This window comes from Salvelinus alpinus, chromosome 9 (assembly GCF_045679555.1).
Source record: "Salvelinus alpinus chromosome 9, SLU_Salpinus.1, whole genome shotgun sequence".
In the NCBI taxonomy this organism is placed as follows: Eukaryota; Metazoa; Chordata; class Actinopteri; order Salmoniformes; family Salmonidae; genus Salvelinus; species Salvelinus alpinus.
The window spans coordinates 83,900,255-83,920,435 of NC_092094.1; the positions used below are offsets into that span (position 1 = coordinate 83,900,255).

General features: G+C 45.3%; 1 protein-coding gene across 3 annotated transcripts in view; it reads right to left on the reverse strand.

Annotated features, from left to right (window-relative positions):
- Positions 1 to 20,181, reverse strand: part of LOC139530810 (latent-transforming growth factor beta-binding protein 2-like) — a 155,883-nt gene that overhangs the window by 51,129 nt on the left and 84,573 nt on the right. For all 3 annotated transcript variants that reach the window (XM_071327518.1, XM_071327519.1, XM_071327517.1), the window contains exon 9: positions 3,207 to 3,281. In XM_071327518.1, coding sequence (XP_071183619.1) covers positions 3,207 to 3,281 — 75 coding nt within the window. The remainder of the gene's footprint in view (positions 1 to 3,206; positions 3,282 to 20,181) is intronic.

Genomic DNA, 20,181 nt, shown 5'->3' on the forward strand with positions numbered 1-20,181 from the left:
TGTGCTCAGTGTGAACCTGCTTTCATCTGTGAAGAGCACAGGCGCCAGTGGCGAATTTGCCAATCTTGGTGTTCTCTGGCAAATCCCAAACGTCCTGCACGGTGTTGGGCTGTAAGCACAACCCCCACCTGTGGACGTCGGGCCCTCATACCACCCTAATGGAGTCTGTTTCTGACCGTTTGAGCAGACACATGCACATTTGTGGCCTGCTGGAGGTCATTTTGCAGGGCTCTGGCAGTGCTCCTCCTTGCACAAAGGCGGAGGTAGCGGTCCTGCTGCTGGGTTGTTGCCCTCCTACGGCCTCCTCCACGTCTCCTGATGTACTGGCCTGTCTCCTGGTAGCGCCTCCATGCTCTGGACACTACGCTGACAGACACAGCAAACCTTCTTGCCACAGCTCGCATTGATGTGCCATCCTGGATGAGCTGCACTACCTGAGCCACTTGTGTGGGTTGTAGACTCCGTCTCATGCTACCACTAGAGTGAAAGCACCGCCAGCATTCAAAAGTGACCAAAACATCAGCCAGGAAGCATAGGAACTGAGAAGTGGTCTGTGGTCACCACCTGCAGAACCACTCCTTTATTGGGGGTGTCTTGCTAATTGCCTATAATTTCCACCTGTTGTCTATTCCATTTGCACAACAGCATGTGAAATTTATTGTCAATCAGTGTTGCTTCCTAAGTGGACAGTTTGATTTCACAGAAGTGTGATTGACTTGGAGTTACATTGTGTTGTTTAAGTGTTCCCTTTATTTTTTTGCAGTGTATTATGTCTAGACGATAGTCTAAAGACAGGAGTAGCCGTTTGTTGTTTTGTTTTCCTTTTTTGGCCACGGCCTTTTGGTCAATGGCTTAGTTTATGTTTATTTATTTTGTTACGCAGTTGTTTCAGAGTTGGACGTTCCCTGTACGGGAGTTATTTTTGTCAGGTGAAAGAAGACCCGTTTAGTAAACAATACAAAAGGAACCACAAGCACTGCCTCTGGTCTGCTCATTTTATACCTCCCGCCTGTGTTAGGGTGCTTCGACAAGCTGATCCGTTCACAATAACATCTCGATATAGGCTAACTAACAATATGACCTGCTGTCTATAGAGACTTAAGCCCCCACTCACAACAGAAACAGCACATACTAAGTTTATGGCAGTGAAGCCATAGATGTTCCACTACATAAGCAGCCCTATATATATTCATGGTGACTCCAGCTGACCCAGTTTCTCTGGAGTGTTTGAAAGATAAGGGCCTGTCCGGAGGTCACAAAACAGCTTGTGTTTCTGAGGGGACATCTTATCTGTGACGCGATGCCCACTGTACGCCACCGAGCCCGGCAGCAGGGGTAGAAAGAAAGAGCAGGGTGAATCACGTCTGTGCTCAGACACAGGATAAGACACAATACTTTTCCTCCTCTGAAATACAGAGCAAGAAGCTCAAGGCGAGGAGTCACGCTTTGGCAAGGAGGACACCCGTTTGATAATAATGACAGAATCACTGAAAAATCAGCTTTTTGCCTCCTTGGCAGTTGTTCTGAGGGGTAAAATAAAATAATTTTGGGGAATGGAGCTCCAGCTGAATTGGAACAAGACTTTGAAGCTGGCCAGTAAATATTGTGAATATCTGTCAGTTTGGTTTTTCAGCCTCCAAAAATGAGGGACTGCGAGGGGAGAACATCTTGAAGTGATCAGAAAAAGCCAGCTGAATTAAAGTCAGATAAATTACTTTACTGGCAACTCTTGACACCCTTTTGGACAGCATAAAAAGTGTCTTTGTCCACCGCTTTTTTTATATAAATGCGAGGAACGCAAAATAATTTAGCATATTAATAACTGCATCACCACAAATAAGAAACACCCATAGTATCCACAATACACTCTACTACAGTATTTGCCATGCAACTCAGAAAACTTGTTGAAATTTACTGTTGATGATGACCAATCTAATAAAATAAAACGAATCTTCTTGTTTTACATTGTGTGTATTCTTTTGTCTGTGATGTGCATTTCAAACCATTATAACATCTAAAATGATCTGTTTATGATGGTACACTCCATAAGATTAAGTATGCAATGTCATCCAGATTAAAAAAAACATAAATCAAGTCTTTGGAAGTTGGGAGTGGAAGAGCTGGTCATAAATCTAACTGATAGTCCTTAGCACTGACAGAAACTATATTTGGAGAATAGCACGAGAAACATCCAGAAATCACTGATGTATGAGGTAATGCATATCTCTTCAGGCCAAAATAGACCTATTGATCTTTGAATTCCAATATGATTTAACACCATCTTATATGTGATTCTCTCCCTCTTTGTGGTTGTCTACAGCAGTGTTTCCCAACTCCGGTCCTCCAGTTCCCCCAACAGTACAATTTGTTTGCTGTAGCCCCGGTCAAAAACACCTGATTCAACTTGTCAAGGGCTTGATGATTAGTTGACAAGTAAAATCAGGTGTGGTTGTCCGGTGCCACAACAAAATATGTACTGTTGGGGGATCTGGAGGAAAGGAGTTGGGAAACACGGGTCTACAGTATCTACAGTATCCAGTGGATGTATGTTCTGGGAGGATATCTCTTCTATAGCAGTCAGCAGGCTGACTGGGCCCGCTAAAAGGCAGTGAGGAGGGAGGCATGCAACACATTCAGGGACGGACGGACACAGCTTGTTTTCACACACAGATGGATGGGTGAGCTGGAAGTCACGCCGTCTATCCCCCGCTGACAGATTGAGTGGGAGTGTTGAGAACAAACTGTAACAGAAGTTTAACAAAAGGCTTTGGCTATATAGCTCCATACAGACCTCCACAGAGCAATTAAAAACACCACTCCCTCCTGGGGCATATTGGGGCAGCTGAACTCTGACCCAGGCCACAGCTTGTTGTACCCATGACCCTGTTCCCAGTGGGCTAGACATATAGACAGGAATACTTTTATACAGGCCCTGGGGGTTTGTTAAGCATGGTCATGTATGGGCAGTCACTGTAAAACTGTTCTTATCACAATACAGACATAACGTTTTGAGAATAGGATGTGGTGGAGTGTAGCTGCAACACAATGCATGTGTGGGGGTTGACTTGGGTCATTTGAATTCAGTGCAGACATGGTACAACTATGTTAGAATACAATCTATGAGAAAACATTCAATGACAGTTCTTCAGGCACTATTGGTATTACTAAACACAATCAAACAACAAGACATATTTCCTTCCCCTTACCTTGACAATGAGTCATGTTCATCCTTTTGTAACCCTTGGGGCATTCCACTTGCCCGTTCGCAATCACTGCATACGCTGCGGGAAAAGGAAAAGAAAGAAGGTGATGAGTGAGAGCACTGATTAGAGAAAGAGAAATTATCACACTCTGCTTGTCTACTTTAAAACAACATTGCATCCATAAGACACAGAGGGAGGGAGGGAGGGAGGGAGGGAGGGAGGGAGGGAGGGAGGGAGGGAGGTGGTTCATGTGTAGCATGGGAGCATATAAATTACAGATGTGCTGAGCTTGGCAGGGGGAGAAATGAGACGGGGACCCACAGCTGGGCCCTGCGGGACACCACAATGCTGCCATGTAAACGAATCCCTATTAACCACAGTTATACGACAGTACTGCCATCACGCACAATCATCAACACCACACGTCATTTATAATCATATTACCCAGAGCTCCACACCCCTGGGGACACATACAGAGTGAAAGAGAGCCTGTATATCATAAATTGTTTCGAGAAAACACATGCCACAGCCATGACCTGTGTCACCTTCCACGGCGAAAATCCACTTAAACACCAGACTAATGCTTCATGTGTACACGCCAGGAATGATGATGAATGCAAGGTTTACTGGGGATCTTACCAGGGTGCTGCGCATTTTTTTTTTGCTTGTTCTACTATAACAATAACAATCTCCTCATGTAGCATGTCCTTCAGCGAGGTACTTTAGAGGTTCACAGAAGCGGTGTTGTAAATAACGCTCTGTGTCCGGTCATGCCCCCAGCGTGGCCATACACTTGCTGACAGAGGCCTGAAAACATGATGTCATTATTCATTCGGCACCCAGTCAGGGCAGGGCATGCTCAATTAGTTGTTGGGACCGGGGAAGGAGGCTATTCTCAATATCAGATGGCCAGGACTGAGTCTTCACTTGTGGGGAAGGTAGGGGGTAATCAGAGCCGATTGCTGGACAGGATCAAAGTGATTAGTCACAGATTTCACAGTTATGGAAAGGTGAAAGAGGAGACGCAGACGAAGAGTCTCCTAGAATATCATCAGACACATGTTGAAAGGAGAACGGTCCTCCTCATGATTTAGTAGTGTCTGGCTAGGGTGGATTTTTCATTTCAACATGATGGGACAGTAGTGTATTCACTCCCTTTACATCCAGCGGAAGAGCAGAAAATGTTTTTCATGTGACTTCCAGACCATTCTTAGCTTTTCTAGTTCATCAGATTGTGAGCGGCACCACACAATTGACAAGCCTTCAAAATAATGTTGATATCTCATATGTACATTTGATCTAATTTTCAGCATATACACTACCGGTCAAAAGTTTTACAACACCTACTCATTCAAGGGTTTTTCTTTATTTTAACTATTTTCTACATTGTACAATAATAGTGAAGACATCAAAACTATAAAATAACATATATGGAATCATATAGTAACCAAAAAAGTGTTAAACAAATCAAAATATATTTCATATTTGAGATTCTTCAAATAGCCACACTTTGCCTTGATGACAGCTTTGCACACTCTTGGCATTCTCTCAACCAGCTTCACCTGGAATGCTTTTCCAACAGTCTTGAAGGAGGTTCCACATATGCTGAGCACTTGTTGGCTGCTTTTCCTTCACTCTGTGGTCCAACTCATCCCAATCATCTCAATTTGGTTGAGGTCAGGGGATTGTGGAGGCCAGGTCATCTCATGCAGCACTCCATCAGTCCTTCTTGGTAAAATAGCCCTTACACAGCCTGGAGGTGTGATGGGTCATTATCCTGTTGAAGAACAAATGATAGTCCCACTAAGCCCAAACTTGATGTGATGGCGTATCGCTGTGGAATGCTGTGGTAGCCATGCTGGTTAAGTGTGCCTTGAATTCTAAATAAATCACAGACATGCGGAGATCATCCTTCACCCACACCGCGTCTCACAAAGACACGGCGGTTGGAACTAATAATCTCCAATTTGGACTCCAGACCAATGGACAAATTTCCACCAGTCTAATGTCCATTGCTCGTGTTTCTTGGCCCAAGCAAGTCTCTTCTTCTTACTGGTGTCCTTTAGTAGTGGTTTCTTTGCAGCAATTCGACCATGAAGGCCTGATTCACACAGTGTCCTCTGAACAGTTTAAGTTGACATGTCTCTTACTTGAACTCTGGGAAGCATATATTTGACCTGAAATTTCTGAGGCTGGTAACTCCAATGAACTTATCCTCTGCAGCAGAGGTAACTCTGGGTCTTCCATTCCTGTGGCGGTCCTCATGAGAGCCAGTTTCATCAAGGCGCTTGATGTTTTTTGCGACTGCACTTGAAGAAACCTTCAAAGTTCTGGAAATGTTCCGTATTGACTAACCTTCATGTCTTAAAGTAATGATGAACTGTCGTTTCTCTTTGCTTATTTGAGCTGTTCTTGCCATAACATGGACTTGGCATTTTACCAAATAGGACTATCTTATGTATACCCCCCCAAATTGTCACAACACAACTGATTGGCTCAAACGCATTAAGAAGGAAACAAATTCCACAAATTAACTTTTAAGAAGGCACACCGTTAATTGAAATGGATTCCAGGTGACTACCCCATGAAGCTGGTTGAGAGAATGCTGGACCACAGAGTGAAGGAAAAGCAGCCAACAAGTGCTCAGTATATGTGGGAACTCCTTCAAGACCGTTGGAAAAGCATTCCAGGTGAAGCTGGTTGAGAGAATACCAAGAGTGTGCAAAGCTGTCATCAAGGCAAAGGGTGGCTATTTGAAGAATCTCAAATATAAAATATATTTTGATTTGTTTAACTCTTTTTTGGTTACTGCATGATTCCATGTGTTTTTTCAAAGTTTTGTAGAAAATTGTAAAAATAAAGAAAACCCCTTGAATGAGTAGGTGTTGTAAAACTTTTGACCGGTAGTGTATGCACACACACGCTCATTCATAGCTTGCAACATGCACACAGTATGGCACACTACATGTGAGCTCCATAAGTACCATCAATATCTTTGCTCTTACACAGTATCTACAACGTAATTTGGAGCACAGCAGGAATTTCGCCACCAGTACCAATGAAAACATGTCCCCTTCCCTCCAGGCTCTTCCCCTGGCCGAGTGGGCCCTGAGGGGACGTTTATCTTCAGGCAACGCTGCAGCAGATTGCAGGGTGTTGATCTGAAGGCCTGGGAGTGACAGACAGTGGTGTCGCAGGGCACCTGGCAGACAGTGGTGTCGCAGGCTGTCTAGCAGACAGTGGTGTCGCAGGCCGTCTGGCAGGTAAGCAGATGGTGGGTCAACAGGACCTGATAAGAGCCCCTCTCATACATCAATCTAGACACCAGGGCAGTGCAAACAGGTCCGGCATCCCCTCAGCCACAGCAGCACATCTGCCCTTACATCAGTGTAGTACTGATGTAAAGCTGACCCTGCAGTGAGCCTTCCTTCGCCTCTGTTTGTTTGGGAACCCCCCGCCATTTATTTTCCTTTTCCTTCCTACACAGGCGACAAGCTGTTCATTGGAAAAAAAATTGTGGAATTCTGATTCCAGATCCAGCTGCCAAAGTTCTCTCCGTTTGTGGTATTGGTGAACCTCAGTTCATCAACAGGCTATCAATATCGCAGGGAGGAGAAAGAATAGGGGGAGATCTTGTAGTCTACCTGGAATGTGCCATCAATCCGTCTTATTTATGGTGTTATCCCATCTGTGTTCTGAGTGGTTGTGAGAGTCTAACAGTATGAGTTCATACTGCTGGTCATGACGTGACTCAGTGATCACTGAAGGAGGCAGTAAGGCTGCAGTATCTTCAGGTTCACACAGTTGATCAGAAGTGGATCAGACCAGACGGGAGCTCCCCTGCAGGGTCAGGGTCGGGGATAATCGTGTCAAAGCGAAGCGGCTGTTCCGGTCCCGCCCTGCACCCCTGGAATCCCCAGAGAGGCCTCTGGGTAATGAGCTGTTGTGACAGGGCGGTGGGCGAGGCGGGTACGAACCCCTATGAGAACAGGATCAGTCTGCCATGATTGACTGCAGGGGCACATGCCAAGGGATGCCTGGCAGGGCGCAGGCCACTCTATAAATCTTATTAGCACAGAGAGAATAGGGGACACACAGAGAACAGCAGGTCTGTCTGAAGTAACTTCACCCACAGGTACCCGAGCTGGCTGACAGGACATCATCTGTATGGTCAACCCACTGCTAAAGACAATGGCAAACAAACAAGATACTGCATAAATAAGACCAGAAGTTTTGCCTAACCACCTTACAAGGGAAAACGAGTTATAGGCCAGTGCAATGGACAACAAACTGAAAGAGTGAAATGTACTGTAAGCTATGTATCTAGGATATATGCTAGTTCAGGATGTTTTGTAACCTACTGTGGGTAGAATGCCACTGTGGAATGGATTTGACATGCCGTCATGCTGACCCAGACAATGTTCATTGTCACAGATCCCAATGCAGTGAAACGCAAGAGTGACCTCGCTGCATCATTAGTGTTCCCCTTGGTTACATGGATGCTGGGACAGAGAGACCAGACTGGCCCATATTCATTGTGCTTTACAAAGAGGAAGTACAGGGACACAGACTGTTGGCCTCACTTGTTACCCCTCCATTCATTCATTGCACTTTACCAAAAGACTTTGTCACCCTTGACTGATTTGTTGTACTTCACCAGTCATCTCTAAATTGTGTCAGGCATTTTATTTGCAACCATCCAGCAATATTTGCTTGTAAACAGTTGAAGCCTCATATAAAATGTCTTAATAGGTGGCATCACTTTCTTTTGAGAGCCTACTCTAAAACAGGAGTCAAAGCTAACTTAGCACGGCCTTCAAAATAGGCCTTTTGAGATGTGGGTGTTTACAGAGGGAATGAGAGAGGAGGATAGGCAAAAGGGGAGTGAAGGTAAGAAAAGAGTGAGAGGGAAGGAGTTTGAAGGGAAAGGAGCGAGTCTAGTCAAATGGGTTCTGCTTGACAGAAATCTTTAATTGGTAATTTAGTGCAATCATTATGTGGACCACCTGGCCTGAGGGAGGCTTTTATTCGCCTACTTAGACGTACGAGTGGCAGGCACATCCATCACAGGCTGAGAGCACGGTACTGAACCCACAATGTACTGTACTGCCTCAACCCCAATATACTGCTCCTCCATGGAGTCTGCCCTGAGTCACCCCCTACCCCCAGGCTTATCCAGGAGCCTAGCTGGAGAACCTGAGAAGAAATAGTAGACCAGAGAGGGGTAATGGATGTGAGTCACAGGAGGAGGGGAGACAGTCATCTCTATCCATTCCAAAGTTAGCCATTCTGTAGGAACACAACAGACATGAGTGCCAAGAACCTTTAAAACCCTTTAAGCGACTTGCTTACTGAGAACAGACGGCCATGGGACAAACTGGTGCCATGGAGGGGTAAACCCAACACAACCCTTTAATCACAAGGAGCTGTTTCATTCCCTTTGAGATGAAGATGAGAAAGAACCCATGTCCCTCTGGCCTCCAGGCCAACGACTGATTACAGAAAACAGCTAAGGGGAAGTCATTTGCTTTCAAAGCAGAACGTCTCATTGGCACAAGCCAAGTTTGCCATTCTGGCACGGCCCATATCACGAGCCCTGTAAATAAGCCCCAGCTGCCAGCCAGTCAAGCGCTGGGGCATCAGATGAGACGAGACAGCCACATGGACCTAACATCAACATCCCCATGATGAGATCAGCCTCAGACACCACACACTCATGCAAAGCTAACATTTGCTTTCTTAAAAAGCTCCAGTATAGCAGCTTGGAGTTTGATATTGGGTAAATGACATTCCCAGCTGTGTGTTCATAGGCACAGACAATTACCATGTTTTGACAGACATTGTATAAAGACAATGCAGCTGGTCCGATCAAGGCATTTATTTCATCAAATGAAATCAACTGTATTTATAAAGCCCTTTTCACATCATGAGATGTCACAAAGTGCTTCTCCCTCATGTTCGGCTTGACTTAATCCTTCTTCAAAAACATTATATTTGTCTCAGTTTTTAACATCATTTGATGCTTTTTGCATCTGTTTGTAGTTTGACAGTTTTTAATTTGGTTCTGTCCTCCCTTCTTCACGACACCCACAGCGGTGTGGCTGTGACCTCCCATTTAAATAGACACACATTCTCCCATAATCTCCCACTGCCGCCACTTGACATGAAATATTTACCACTGGGGGCGAGGCCAAGATATGACATGGTATAGTCCATACCCCATGATGAACAGGCTACACATGTATCATATCCAAGCCAGAGATTTCATTTCCATGTGCCTCCAATTCACTGGCATGGTGCCTTGGACAAGCAGTCCTCTCTGGGCCAGATAGATACTGTATGTCTGCATTGGGATTTATTCCTGCTCGCAGTCAGGCCCAGTCAGCCCTCATTAGCCACACTGCTGTCTAGCTAATAGATTCCATCACACTGTTTGTACCCGGCATTAAGCAAAATCAACACAGAACGAATCAGAACCTGCCAAAGGATGGCAACGTCTCTGTCTAATCACCATGAGAGAGAGGCTGCAGCGGCAGAGAGAGAGAGAGCAGCCTGAAACCTTGGCACGGACTACAGCACATGTTCAGCTCAGTCTGTGTTGTTCTGAACAAGTCGCCCCATCACTGGGTTTGGATGTTGGTCATTAACAAGTGTTCAATGTTTGATCACTGCTAATAAAAAGTACTAGGCACATGCTTTGGTCCTAAATGGGCAGATTCAATAGTTCTCCATGGGACTGGAAGGATGATCTCATGTAGGGTGATTTGGAACAGAGCCTTCTCCTCCTCCTTCTCATCTTATTTGATTAATCTGATGCTCAGGAATAACATTCCTATGAGAGAGAGATAGTAGAGTCAGAGAGAGGTTTCTCCCTCAGTATGGGGCGGGCCTGCTGGTGTGGTCGGGGTTGAGGAAGGAGGGGCAGAGGGCTGACATCATCATGCTGTGACATCATGCTGTGACCTCGGTGGCCTGGGGAGGTAGTGGCTCCAGGGCAAGAGGCCAGGGCTCCTGTGGGTGGGTCTGTGATTTATGTTGGCCCCGGGGACCTCTGTTCCTGGTCCCTGGGAAGCATCCCGGAGTGGGAGAGTCACTTGGAGGGAAGACTTCCTGGAATGACAGATAGGAAGACGACCGGAGCCATGCTTTATGGAATTGAATAAGCCATGGAACACACTGGTACTGATGGCCACTTAGAAATAAAATTACTATGGGTGGCCAGCTACTCCATATAAAGTCAGAAACAGCCATACCACTCTCGCACCAGGTCATAGGGTCACACTCAGGGCAGAGCTTGTGGCCTCTTCTAAAGTACCTCAGATCAGTTTTCACATGAACCTTTCACTTAAAGTGATCCTCAATGCAGAAAACCCTAACAAACAGTCTGAATGACACTGATCTACCTATCATTGTTCTGATCTACTGTATCTACAAAGAGCTGTATTCACTTTATTGGGTACGTTTCCCAATATACTGTACTTTGAAAGCAAATTAGCTGTCAATCAACTCCATACCCCGCATTGGCCTTGCCTCATCCAATCAGGTGTCATCTTGCAGTCTAGGGGGACAAGCAGCTCTAATTGCTTCCATCTCCTCTCCTGTCAGAGGACACACTTCAACATTTCAGCCATAAGCCAGGAAATTTAAATAAGTTCTGGCGCTGTTTTCTCTCAATTCAATTCAAGGGGCTTTATTGGCATGGGAAACATATGTTAACATTGCCAAAGCAAGTGAAGTAGATAATATACAAAAGTGAAATAAACAATAAAAATTAACAGTAAACATTACACTCACAGAAGTTCCAAAAGAACAGAGAGAGAGAGGAGAGATGGACATATGAACCAGAGAGAGAGAGAGGAGAGATTGACATATGAACCAGAGAGAGAGAGGAGAGATGGACATATGAACCAGAGAGAGAGGAGAGATTGACATATGAACCAGAGAGAGAGAGGAGAGATGGACATATGAACCAGAGAGAGAGGAGAGATGGACATATGAACCAGAGAGAGAGGAGAGATGGACATGTGAACCAGAGAGAGAGAGGAGAGATGGACATATGAACCAGAGAGAGAGAGGAGAGATGGACATATGAACCAGAGAGAGAGAGGAGGGATGGACATATGAACCAGAGAGAGAGGAGAGATGGACATATGAACCAGAGAGAGAGAGGAGAGATTGACATATGAACCAGAGAGAGAGAGGAGAGATGGACATATGAACCAGAGAGAGAGGAGAGATGGACATATGAACCAGAGAGAGAGGAGGGATGGACATATGAACCAGAGAGAGAGAGGAGAGATGGACATATGAACCAGAGAGAGAGAGAGGAGAGATTGACATATGAACCAGAGAGAGAGAGGAGAGATGGACATATGAACCAGAGAGAGAGAGAGGAGAGATGGACATATGAACCAGAGAGAGAGGAGAGATGGACATATGAACCAGAGAGAGAGAGGAGAGATTGACATATGAACCAGAGAGAGAGAGGAGAGATGGACATATGAACCAGAGAGAGAGAAGAGGGATGGACATATGAACCAGAGAGAGAGAGGAGAGATGGACATATGAACCAGAGAGAGAGAGGAGGGATGGACATATGAACCAGAGAGAGAGAGGAGAGATGGACATATGAACCAGAGAGAGAGAGGAGAGATGGACATATGAACCAGAGAGAGAGAGAGGAGAGATGGACATATGAACCAGAGAGAGAGAGGAGAGATGGACATATGAACCAGAGAGAGAGAGGAGAGATGGACATATGAACCAGAGAGAGAGAGGAGGGATGGACATATGAACCAGAGAGAGAGAGGAGAGATGGACATATTAACCAGAGAGAGAGAGGAGGGATGGACATATGAACCAGAGAGAGAGAGGAGAGATGGACATATGAACCAGAGAGAGAGAGGAGAGATGGACATATGAACCAGAGAGAGAGAGGAGGGATGGACATATGAACCAGAGAGAGAGGAGAGATGGACATATGAACCAGAGAGAGAGAGGAGAGATGGACATATGAACCAGAGAGAGAGGAGAGATGGACATATGAACCAGAGAGAGAGGAGAGATGGACATATGAACCAGAGAGAGAGAGGAGAGATGGACATATGAACCAGAGAGAGAGGAGAGATGGACATATGAACCAGAGAGAGAGAGGAGAGATTGACATATGAACCAGAGAGAGAGAGGAGAGATGGACATATGAACCAGAGAGAGAGGAGAGATGGACATATGAACCAGAGAGAGAGGAGGGATGGACATATGAACCAGAGAGAGAGAGGAGAGATGGACATATGAACCAGAGAGAGAGAGAGGAGAGATTGACATATGAACCAGAGAGAGAGAGGAGAGATGGACATATGAACCAGAGAGAGAGGAGAGATGGACATATGAACCAGAGAGAGAGAAGAGGGATGGACATATGAACCAGAGAGAGAGAGGAGAGATGGACATATGAACCAGAGAGAGAGAGGAGGGATGGACATATGAACCAGAGAGAGAGAGGAGAGATGGACATATGAACCAGAGAGAGAGAGAGGAGAGATGGACATATGAACCAGAGAGAGAGAGGAGAGATGGACATATGAACCAGAGAGAGAGAGGAGAGATGGACATATGAACCAGAGAGAGAGGAGAGATGGACATATGAACCAGAGAGAGAGATGAGAGATGGACATATGAACCAGAGAGAGAGAGGAGATATGGACATATGAACCAGAGAGAGAGAGGAGGGATGGACATATGAACCAGAGAGAGAGAGGAGGGATGGACATATGAACCAGAGAGAGAGGAGAGATGGACATATGAACCAGAGAGAGAGAGGAGGGATGGACATATGAACCAGAGAGAGAGAGAGGAGGGATGGACATATGAACCAGAGAGAGAGAGAGGAGGGATGGACATATGAACCAGAGAGAGAGGGGAGGGATGGACATATGAACCAGAGAGAGAGAGGAGGGATGGACATATGAACCAGAGAGAGAGAGGAGGGATGGACATATGAACCAGAGAGAGAGAGAGGAGGGATGGACATATGAACCAGAGAGAGAGGAGAGATGGACATATGAACCAGAGAGAGAGAGGAGGGATGGACATATGAACCAGAGAGAGAGAGGAGGGATGGACATATGAACCAGAGAGAGAGAGGAGGGATGGACATATGAACCAGAGAGAGAGAGGAGGGATGGACATATGAACCAGAGAGAGAGAGGAGGGATGGACATATGAACCAGAGAGAGAGAGAGGAGAGATGGACATATGAACCAGAGAGAGAGGAGAGATGGACATATGAACCAGAGAGAGAGAGGAGGGATGGACATATGAACCAGAGAGAGAGAGAGGAGGGATGGACATATGAACCAGAGAGAGAGAGAGGAGGGATGGACATATGAACCAGAGAGAGAGGGGAGGGATGGACATATGAACCAGAGAGAGAGAGGAGGGATGGACATATGAACCAGAGAGAGAGAGAGGAGGGATGGACATATGAACCAGAGAGAGAGAGGAGGGATGGACATATGAACCAGAGAGAGAGAGGAGGGATGGACATATGAACCAGAGAGAGAGAGAGGAGGGATGGACATATGAACCAGAGAGAGAGAGGAGGGATGGACATATGAACCAGAGAGAGAGAGAGGAGGGATGGACATATGAACCAGAGAGAGAGAGAGGAGGGATGGACATATGAACCAGAGAGAGAGAGAGGAGGGATGGACATATGAACCAGAGAGAGAGGACATATGGAGAGGTCACGATCAGATGAGCTCCTGCATTTTTCAGCATTTTCTTTAAAAAAGATACATTTAGAGTTAGATAAATTTGGATTTTTTGTCAGGAACCCATACAGGATGCTACCCTCTACAACATAACCCTCACTTCAAATCAAAACTCAAAACCTACAACCTGATTTTGGACGGATTTACGGAATCACCTGGAAGGTTCACATCTACCAAGGATTAATTATTCTATACAGCAAATCCTCTGGAAAACAACAGAAACCTGAGAACACCACCCAACCTGGAACTGAGTGAGTAATGTTTAGTCTGAAACTATATTTGATTTCCAAAAGCCAAGAAGAAAAATACATGACACTACTTTATAAGGACTGAATAGTAACATATTTCTGCCAAGCTTGATACAGCTTCAACTAGCACTTAAGTGTCAAGTGAGAGGTGTCAAAGCCCATTAGCCCAACAATGGCAGGAGAGTCGAATAGTCTACCCCAACCAAATGGAGAGGCCTTAGAAGCTGCCTCCCGCTGTTCAGAAGTAATTAAAATACAGTACCCTGTGCATGTAAAAAATGACAAGACAAGAAAAGATCACAAAATGAAGCTCCTTATGGAAAATCAAGAGACACTTTTTGCTGACTATTACAAAAATGGGAACATCAGCAACCTTATCTTCCACACAAACCATCCCCAGGCATGGCACAGTGCTATATTAGCACACTACCCCTCTGTTAAGAGAGGGGGGGTTAACGAGGGGTGGAAACTCAGGATTCTTGACAACGAGGACGAGGAGTCAGCTAATATAAACCTATATAAGTCTGGAACAGTATTGGTACAGGGCAACCACAAACAGTTTCAGCTGGACTTTCACCTAATCAAAGAATTAGCCCAGCAGGAGAAGCTCTCCCTTGATAAAGATACCCCCACCCCAAGTGGTTCAGACCAAACCTCTTCACCATATAACCCCACAGACGAGCAACCCTCAGCAGACAGTCAACCTCCCAGTACAGAGCACTTCTCCCTCATTGAAATGAAGGATAAATTCACCCAGCTGGAGGTAAGGCAGGTGGAGCTGGAACAGCAGGTGATCACACTCCAGTCAGCACAGACCCAGACAACAGTCCAGCACAACAACACCCCCTAAACCAGACCTGGAGAGCTGGAGGTGGAGAAAGACATATCTGCACTATGGACAGTGGTGAGACAACATCAACAGGAGAAAGAGCAGGAGCAGGAGAAGAACAGAGCACTAGAGGAGAGGATCAGACTGCTGGAGGAGAGGTTGAGGGGGATGGCATGTGACAGAGAACAACCCACTAGGGAGGTGGCCATCCCCACAGAGACGCCAGCAGAACAGCCCACCTCAGCACCCGACAAAAGTCTCGACACCACAGCAGAACAGTCCACACCAGACCCTGACCATAGAAACGACATCACAACAGAACAGACAAAAGAAAAACCCCAAGCCCAGCAGCTCTCACCCCCCCTGAGCACCCCCCCTGTCAGCCACCCTGATAGCCCTCCTGACAACCCCCCCACACCCACTGAGGACAAACACAAGACACAGATTGTCCTTCTTATGGACTCAAATGGGAAATATATAGAAGAAAAAAAACTTTTTCCCAAACACAGTGTGTCTAAACTCTGGTGTCCAAACACCCAGTGCGCCCTAGACCTTCTGTCTGAGGACAAACTAGGCTCACCTAGCCACATAATAATACACACAGGCACAAACGACCTGAGAGCACAGCAGGAAAGGGTGGCCACAGCACTGAAGGGAGTGATTGAAAAAGCTTCTTCTACTTTCCCCAACGCACAAGTGGTTATCTCCACCCTGCTACCACGAAAAGACTTCCACCCTGCTACAATACAGCGGGTAAACGCAAGCATTTCCCGTGACTGTGCCTCAAAACCAAATGTTTTTCTGGCCCACCACTCCACCCTGGACTTGAACAGCCTCTATGACCAGGTCCACCTCTACAAGGCAGCAGTGCCCACCTTTGCCCGGACTCTAAAGGACATCGCTCTCAAACGAAGCCCCAACACTTCACACAGGAGCAAGAGATCAATAGACACCCCACCCAGACCAGCGAGACACCCTCCAAGACCTCCAGGACCCCCCCCTGGACCTACACACCCCCCCCACATCAACCATGCCCACACCCAATTTAGGCCCCCTCAGATCAGACCCATGCCACTCCTGCCCACCCCATGCACCCCACCCCCGCAAAGAGGGCATCAACATGGAAGTCACACATACGCCCAGGTAGTGAGCGGGCAAACAGGCCCAACCCCCACTCTTACACTCGCCCAAGCCAACGGCATGTACCAGATGCTCAGCAGGCTCTGCTCACACTTACTGGCCTGAGGCCAAACCCCGACCAACAACATTGGACACTTTATGGAACAAAAAGCCTTCACTATATCATCCTGGAATATCCAAGGCCTGAGGTCATCTGCCTTTGGCCTAAAGAGCAGGAACCCGGACTTCACCAAAGAAATCGGTAATGCAGACATTGTCATCCTGCAAGAAACATGGTATAGAGGAGACGGACCCACTGGTTGCCCTCTAGGTTACAGAGAGCTGGTAGTCCCATCCACCAAACTACCAGGTGTGAAACAGGGAAGGGACTCAGGGGGAATGCTAATTTGGTATAGAGCAGACCTAACTCACTCCATTAAATTAATCAAAACAGGAACATTTTACATTTGGCTAGAAATTCAAAAGGAAATTATCTTAACAGAGAAAAATGTCCTCCTGTGTGCTACCTATATCCCCCCACTAGAATCCCCATACTTTAATGAAGACAGCTTCTCCATCCTGGAGGGGGAAATCAATCATTTCCAGGCCCAGGGACATGTATTAGTCTGTGGCAACCTAAATGCCAGAACTGGACAGGAACCTGACACCCTCAGCACACAGGGGGACAAACACCTACCTGGAGGTGACAGCATTCCCTCCCCCATATGCCCACCTAGGCACAACTATGACAACATAACCAACAAAAACGGGTCACAACTCCTGCAGCTCTGTCGCACGCTGGGTATGTACATAGTCAATGGTAGGCTTCGAGGGGACTCCTATGGTAGGTACACCTATAGCTCATCTCTTGGCAGTAGCACTGTAGACTACTTTATCACTGACCTCAACCCAGAGTCTCTCAGAGCGTTCACAGTCAGCCCACTGACACCCCTATCAGACCACAGCAAAATCACAGTCTACTTGAACAGAGCAATACTCAATCATGAGGCATCAAAGCCAAAGGAACTGAGTAACATTAAGAAATGCTATAGATGGAAGGAATGCAGTTTGGAAACCTACCAAAAAACAATTAGGCAACAGCAAATTCAATCCCTTTTAGACAACTTCCTGGGTAAAACGTTCCACTGCAATAGTGAAGGTGTAAACTTGGCAGTAGAAAATCTTAACAGTATATTTGACCTCTCAGCTTCCCTATCAAATCTAAAAATCTCAAATAGAAAACCGAAGAAAATGAACAACAATGACAAATGGTTTGATAAAGAATGCAAAAATCGAAGAAATAAATTGAGAAACCTGTCCAACCAAAAACATAGAGACCCGGAAAACCTGAGTCTACGCCTTCACTATGGTGAATCACTAAAACAATACAGAAATACACTACGGAAAAAGAAGGAACAGCACGTCAGAAATCAGCTCAATGTAATTGAAGAATCCATAGACTCTAACCAATTCTGGGAAAATTGGAAAACACTAAACAAACAACAACACGAAGAATTATCTATCCAAAATGGAGATGTATGGGTAAACCACTTCTCCAATCTTTTTGGCTCTATAACAAAGAATAAAGAGCAAAAACATATACATGATCAAATACAAATCCTAGAATCAACTATTAAAGACTACCAGAACCCACTGGATTCTCCAATTACCTTGAATGAGTTACAGGACAAAATAAAAACCCTCCAACCCAAAAAGGCCTGTGGTGTTGATGGTATCCTTAATGAAATGATCAAATATACAGACAACAAATTCCAATTGGCTATATTAAAACTCTTTAACATCGTCCTTAGCTCTGGCATCTTCCCCAATATTTGGAACCAAGGACTGATCACCCCAATCCACAAAAGTGGAGACAAATTTGACCCCAATAACTACCGTGGAATATGCGTCAACAGTAACCTTGGGAAAATACTCTGCATTATCATTAACAGCAGACTCGTACATTTCCTCAATGAAAACAATGTACTGAGCAAATGTCAAATTGGCTTTTTACCAAATTACCGTACAACAGACCATGTATTCACCCTACACACCCTAATTGACAACCAAACAAACCAAAACAAAGGCAAAGTCTTCTCATGCTTTGTTGATTTCAAAAAAGCCTTCGACTCAATTTGGCATGAGGGTCTGCTATACAAATTGATGGAAAGTGGTGTTGGGGGTAAAACATACGACATTATAAAATCCATGTACACAAACAACAAGTGTGCGGTTAAAATTGGCAAAAAACACACACATTTCTTCACACAGGGTCGTGGGGTGAGACAGGGATGCAGCTTAAGCCCCACCCTCTTCAACATATATATCAACGAATTGGCGCGGGCACTAGAACAGTCTGCAGCACCCGGTCTCACCCTACTAGAATCCGAAGTCAAATGTCTACTGTTTGCTGATGATCTGGTGCTTCTGTCACCAACCAAGGAGGGCCTACAGCAGCACCTAGATCTTCTGCACAGATTCTGTCAGACCTGGGCCCTGACAGTAAATCTCAGTAAGACCAAAATAATGGTGTTCCAAAAAAGGTCCAGTCGCCAGGACCACAAATTCCATCTAGACACCGTTGCCCTAGAGCACACAAAAAACTATACATACCTCGGCCTAAACATCAGCACCACAGGTAGCTTCCACAGAGCTGTGAACGATCTGAGAGACAAGGCAAGAAGGGCATTCTATGCCATCAAAAGGAACATAAATTTCAACATACCAATTAGGATCTGGCTAAAAATACTTGAATCAGTCATAGAGCCCATTGCCCTTTATGGTTGTGAGGTCTGGGGTCCGCTCACCAACCAAGATTTCACAAAATGGGACAAACACCAAATTGAGACTCTGCATGCAGAATTCTGCAAAAATATCCTCCGTGTACAACGTAGAACACCAAATAATGCATGCAGAGCAGAATTAGGCCGATACCCACTAATTATCAAAACCCAGAAAAGAGCCGTTAAATTCTACAACCACCTAAAAGGAAGCGATTCCCAAACCTTCCATAACAAAGCCATCACCTACAGAGAGATGAACCTGGAGAAGAGTCCCCTAAGCAAGCTGGTCCTAGGGCTCTGTTCACAAACACAAACACACCCCACAGAGCCCCAGGACAACAGCACAATTAGACCCAACCAAATCATGAGAAAACAAAAAGATAATTACTTGACACATTGGAAAGAATTAACAAAAAAACAGAGCAAACTAGAATGCTATTTGGCCCTAAACAGAGAGTATACAGTGGCAGAATACCTAACCACTGTGACTGACCCAAACTTAAGGAAAGCTTTGACTATGTACAGACTCAGTGAGCATAGCCTTGCTATTGAGAAAGGCCGCCGTAGGCAGACATGGCTCTCAAGAGAAGACAGGCTATGTGCACACTGCCCACAAAATGAGGTGGAAACTGAGCTACACTTCCTAACCTCCTGCCCAATGTATGACCATATTAGAGAGACATATTTCCCTCAGATTACACAGATCCACAAAGAATTCGAAAACAAATCCAATTTTGATAAACTCCCATATCTACTGGGTGAAATTCCACAGTGTGCCATCACAGCAGCAAGATTTGTGACCTGTTGCCACAAGAAAAGGGCAACCAGTGAAGAACAAACACCATTGTAAATACAACCCATATTTATGTTTATTTATTTTAACTTGTGTGCTTTAACCATTTGTACATTGTTACAACACTGCATATATATAATATGACATTTGTAATGTCTTTATTGTTTTGAAACGTCTGTATGTGTAATGTTTACTGTTCATTTTTATTGTTTATTTGACTTTTGTATATTATCTACCTCACTTGCTTTGGCAATGTTAACACATGTTTCCCATGCCAATAAAGCCCCTTGAATTGAATTGAATTGAATTGAGAGGAGAGATGGACATATGAACCAGAGAGAGAGAGGAGAGATGGACCATGGTCTTATTTTATCTGGAGTTCATTACTCACTGAAATTTGCAGCATGTGGGTTTACAGTGCATTCGATCCTACA